This window comes from Triticum dicoccoides, chromosome 7B (genome assembly GCF_002162155.2).
Source record: "Triticum dicoccoides isolate Atlit2015 ecotype Zavitan chromosome 7B, WEW_v2.0, whole genome shotgun sequence".
Lineage (NCBI taxonomy): Eukaryota > Viridiplantae > Streptophyta > Magnoliopsida > Poales > Poaceae > Triticum > Triticum dicoccoides.
This window is the reverse complement of record NC_041393.1, coordinates 37,447,816-37,453,130: the sequence shown is the minus strand read 5'-3', so window position 1 is coordinate 37,453,130 and position 5,315 is coordinate 37,447,816. Positions and strand designations below refer to the sequence as shown.

Sequence of the window (5,315 nt, the reverse complement as noted above, 5' to 3'; positions counted from 1 at the left end):
CTTATGTGGAAATAGCACGGTAAGTTGCATACCACAGGCTTGGTAACTTATGTACCCGAGGTGTGGTAACTTTTGACCCGAAAAAAAGATTAGTCGGAACATACCAACATGGGATCTAGTTTTGAAGATCTCATCGCGACGAATCTTTTATGTGAAAACGGTTTTTGCATCGAACCAATGGTTTAAGCTACAAAACATTTTGAATTTTTGAAATATGAGAGAATCTAGGATGACATCAGCTTTTTTGTCCTCTAGTGCATGTATGTAATTAGAGAGAGGGATGGACGTGGAAAGAAAGTTAGTCACACCCTAATCTATATCCTAATGCATGCATGCATGTATTTATATGGGAGGAAGGAGGAGTGTGGTAGTTTTGCTATCCACCACACAAGTGCCAAATATCACGGTCCTTTTTTCTATTCATGTGTTTTTACAATCCTGTGAATCAAAGAGGTCCTACGTGGGCAGATTCTGAAGGCGCTCTATTTTCCTAACGGTGATTTTTGGACAGCGCAATTGGGGTCTAAACCATCCCAAGTATGGCGTTCAATCTTGAACGGCCGTGAGGTTCTCAAGCAAGGCCTGATCCGCGGGATCGGCAATGGACAAGACACCCACATTTGGCAAAAAAGTTACCGTCCAAGGTAATAATCTTTGCATGACGGTTGGCAAGGCATAGTTTACCCACAGCGGACATTGCTCACAGGAGGAACATGGCCACATCGAAGACATGCTCCATTTGCGACTACACGGGACACTCGCGGAGGCATTCACTCGTCGAGGGCAGGATGGCCAGATATTATTGGATGAAGACTTGTACGAACGCCTCAAGCTTTGTACGCAACCGGCGGCAAAGAACTGGCTCTTTTCATTGGAAGAACAATCGAACGAAGCGGGGCATGTCGAAGTGATCTGGAAAGCTCGGAGGGACATAATCTTTGAGGGCAAGTTCCAAGCCCCTTTTGCGACATGTGGTTTCATCACTAGCTACATGGACGAGCTCAGCGTTGCAGCCTACATAGAATTGCAACCAAAAACATGATCATCCTATGTCTTACATTATGGGACGGAGGGAGTATCTATTGTGCCTCTGTGTGTTTTTTCTTCACACTCTTCTCAACTTCTGTAGTCTCTAGAGCAACAACGTCACCGCCTTTCTTCTTCTTCTTCTTTTTCTTCTTCTTCTTCTTCTTCTTCTTCTCACTATTCTGTTCTCCCCCAGTTACATCATATCCTGATGGGTCTTTCTCTTTTTTCTTCTTGAAATCCTCACTTGGCACCACATCATGGTGTTCCACTTTTACCTTATCGGGTTCAGGAGCAGCTGCAATGCTAACAATCCCTGCACACCAGTAGGAAGCACAGGAGGAGGGCGTTTTGGCCCTCAGGTGCATCTTTACCCGTGGGAGATGTTCAAGTGCGTGATGTACGTGACAAATTTCATTGTGTTTGGGCATCTGAGTAGTTCTCAGCAAAAAAAAACAATTTGGGATCTGTGAGAAGTTTACTGTTTGCATACTGTTCAGGCCGGATTTTGTCATTTTTGCCATGAATTCTGTTCACCGGGTGCAGATGAGCCTTAGGCTCGGGATTGAATATTCACTCAGCTGGGGTCTTCTCAGTTGGTTTCCCATGCTTATCAAGGAGCCCTCGTTCATCATCTTTCGGACGCTGCCACCGGACCAAGTTCCCATTTCCTGGTATGTGCCTCTGTCCATGACCACCCTCTTGATCTTCGCTGCCGCGCCATGGTCATCAGTCGCCATAACAGCAGTTGGGATCTCAGCGATACCAATGGCAATCACCTCCCCCTTGGTCGTCATGAGAACAACCACTTCCCCAACATCAATGTCATTCTCAAACCGGAGCCATCCAGGAATCATAAACTTAGCACCATAGCAGATAGCATTAATAACAAGAGTCCTTCACAACAAGCTTCTTGTAAGTAGCTATGAAAACGAGGCAAATGTGAATTATATGCCTTGGGAGTACAAATGAGTACTGAATATATATTGTGACGCTTTACAATTTCCTCGATTTGGCTCCTTATTCAGGCGAAGTGGCAAGCCATTGCCAACGTTTAATTTAACACGACAGTAAAACGGAGAATTGTACATCATAATACACATGGCTCCCATAATTATACTCCTCCCATACACGAAAAATAGCAAGGGCAAACTTCCAACATGTTGCTGTAACTATCTTTTCTTGGTATCTGCTTATCTCCTCCCAAAGGAGATCAGATCCCTTATTCACAGACTGACGCTTCTCTGCCAGCCCTGTCTGTTATTATTGTGTCTTCTGGATGACCATCTACATATATCTCCTTGCGAAGGAGATGAGATCCCTCACTCACAGCTGCTTCTTTGCCAGACCTTTGTTCTGCTCGATGTACGGGTAGGCTCTCTGGTACTGCAGTATCGCCCAGACGAGGTGCCTCCAGGAGAACTCAGGCCAGAGGGGGTCCGGGTTCTGCAGATGACTAAACGTCGTCTGCCACAGGAGGAAGTTGCTCAGCCGGGTCTCGCCCGAGGTCCGGATCACAATGTCCGGGTCCGGGCAGCCAGCGGTGTACATGTGGCGGTCCAGGTCGGCCACCGAGATATCCAAATGTGCACCGCCATTTGCGGGGTGGCCGTTGCGGCCACTGGCCTGCTGCCCCTGCATCATATCCCTCCGTTCTTTGCAGAGCTCGGTGACGGCGTTGGCGATTTCGGAGGTCGAATTGTACGGCATGCAGACGGAGAAGATCAGTCCTGTGTTCTCGGCGGTGCTCGCCATCAGCTTCTGGGCTGCCAACCGCACTGGTTCGGGAAGCATGTCCAGGTTCCCCCAGAAGTTGATCTTGCAGTTAACCTTGTTGATGACATTCTTGTTTTCCAACAGCTTGTTGATCTTTTCCTCCATTAATTCCATCAAGGTCTTGACCTCGCTAGGGTCACGTTTGAAATTGTCGATGCTGAATGCATACACCGTGATGTACTTGACACCCATCTCGTAACAGTAGATAAGACTTGCCATTAGAGCAGCGAACCCCACGCTGTGACCGGTGCCTTGCTTGATACTTCTGGACTTGGCATATCTGCGGTTCCCGTCCATAATAAACGCGATGTGTTTAGGCATCGGGCCATATGAGAGGACAGCTATGATGCACTTGCGCAGAAAATTCTGCAGACTTTCAACAACACCAGTCGCAATTATCTCATCAGGCTTCTCCTCAGTCAACACCTTTGGGTCCTAGGCCAACAAGATAAATATGGCACATCAGTGCTTTTACTAAGTGTCAGATAAAGTGAAGATGACAGCGCAGCAAAAAACGAGTCAGAGCTGTTTGAGGATCTTATTACATGGCTAATAAGTGAATCAAGCATTTCCAGAAGTAGGGGTCAACCAAGCAATGCACCGGTCTCACACCTGCAAACAGGAAAAAAAAAACAAAAGTTTCAGACTTCTTTGCGTGGGAAAGGTTGTGAACGATCACCATCAGCAAATGTGCGAGATGTATATTATAAGTACTAAAGGATTAAGTGAGATCGACACTGAGAAGAAAAGCAGATGTCAAGGCAACAGTTCATGGCTTATGCTTCCCCCAGGACTTCTTTTTATTTGAGAAGTCACCGGTGGGCAAGACGCCCCACCTGAATATGTATTTCTCAAGCTGCAAAGCAGCAAACCCAGAGCCCTGGGAGAGTACAGATAAGAGTTTTGTGGCTTTCTACCCAACAAAAATTCAGGCAGGGAAAGAAATAAGCAGAACTGCAGGGAGATCACAGGTCCAGGTTTTGGAGGAATGGGCTCCAAACTGCCAGGTCTCCACGGTTTCAGGCTTCAGGCGGAAGGACCAAAGTTTGAGGTCGCCGGCAGCAGCGGCGACGGCATGGCTGACAGCAGGACGTTTGCTTTGGAACACCACATCGTGCCGATGATTCCAAATTCGCCAAAGGAGAAGTCGCACAGCAGGCCAGTGCTTTTGAGGTGCAAGAGGAGGAGACGGGACCTCCCAGATATCGCTGCAGCGGAGACCACGGTCGACGCCAAGGGCACACCAGACCTGCGCGACGCGGCAGCATGTAAAGAGCAGATAACCTGTTGTCTCGGACTCCCTGCCGCAGAGTTCCCCCAGGACTGTATGAACACGCATACAAAAGAGACGTGATCCTTCTTGTACTATCAAATATGGAGTAGATCCTATAGAAAAAATGGAACTGGGACGGGAAGACGGACTTCAGACTTGCATCACCAGATTTCAGCTGCCCAAAAGATCGCCTAAAGTGACACAACGATGAGGTCCCCTGGGCTTGAGACTAGCAGCCAAGGTTTTCGAGTCGATGGTTGACGAGTCGTTCTGGGGGTAGAGACTCTTGACGAGTCGTGCCTGGCCGATGGACTCGAGAGGGGTTGAGTTGACATCTGGCAGTGGGACTCATGGACTAGTCGACGACTAGTCGCGCGACTCAAAAACAGTGCTAGCAGCAACAGCTAACAGGGCAGCTATCCAGACAACAACATGTAATCAACTTTCCTGCTGAAACTACCTTACGCGCATAGCACACAGCATGTTTTTTTCCTTTACCCACATGGACAAATTCCTATCGGGCAGAAGCTTCAAAATTGCTGCTCAGTCACAACTAATCCCGATCGGATAGCCTCTAAGCAGCACCCGTGACAATCAGGATGGGATGGCCAGCAGCAGCTCAAGAAAGCAAAAGCACACGCGCGCACGGCATACGCCTCAACCTCGTGGCTATTCCGTCGAACACTTGGCGGGCGCGGGCAAGCGACTCGCAGCCCACCCATGGAGCGGCCACGGAGAGAGATCGGCTTCAGCTCACCTGCGGGATGACGGTCCGGGGGCGGAGGAGGGGCGCCACCGGGGGCACTCTCGGAGTTGGAGGAGAGATCTGAGCCAGAAGGAAGCGGAGTGGCTCAGCTTGCAAGAGGAGAAGAAGAGGCGGCGGGCGATCTTGTAGCTGGCTGGCTGGCGGGCGGGCGGGGCAGCGAGTGGCGGTGAGAGCTCGCTGGCAGTTGAGCTCGTGCGGAATCTCGGCAGGACGAGAGCGACGGCGGGGGAGGGGAACGGGACAGGGGACGGGCGACGCGACACGTCGTGATAGCTCGCGAAGATTCCTGCTGTCTTTTTTTTTGGGGGAGGTCCTGCTGTCTGCGTGCGTGCGTGCGTAGCGGGCCGACGGCGACGGGCCCCGCGGGCCACAGTGACGACTTCGGCCTTCTAGTGCCGCTTTGGGCCCCTTTCCCCCCCTTTATTTGTTAGGTTTACTGCCCCTTTTTTTAGCTGGTTTATTGCAAAGAGTGAA

General features: G+C 49.8%; 1 protein-coding gene across 2 annotated transcripts; it reads right to left on the bottom strand.

Annotated features, from left to right (window-relative positions):
* Positions 1 to 1,924: 1,924 nt before the first annotated feature.
* LOC119336441 (dehydrodolichyl diphosphate synthase 6-like) lies at positions 1,925 to 5,090 on the bottom strand. Of its 2 annotated transcripts, none has more exons than XM_037608460.1 (3): positions 4,833 to 5,090; positions 3,348 to 3,414; positions 1,925 to 3,228 (listed from the first exon to the last, which is right to left on the bottom strand). In XM_037608460.1, exons 2-3 carry the CDS (start codon positions 3,369 to 3,371, stop codon positions 2,353 to 2,355), a joined length of 900 nt encoding a protein of 299 aa, XP_037464357.1. In that variant the 5' UTR covers positions 3,372 to 3,414; positions 4,833 to 5,090; the 3' UTR covers positions 1,925 to 2,352. The 2 variants fall into 2 exon arrangements, with proteins under 2 accessions (XP_037464357.1, XP_037464356.1); XM_037608459.1 differs by having other exon boundaries at positions 1,925 to 3,237; positions 4,833 to 5,089.
* Between the last annotated feature and the right edge of the window lie 225 nt (positions 5,091 to 5,315).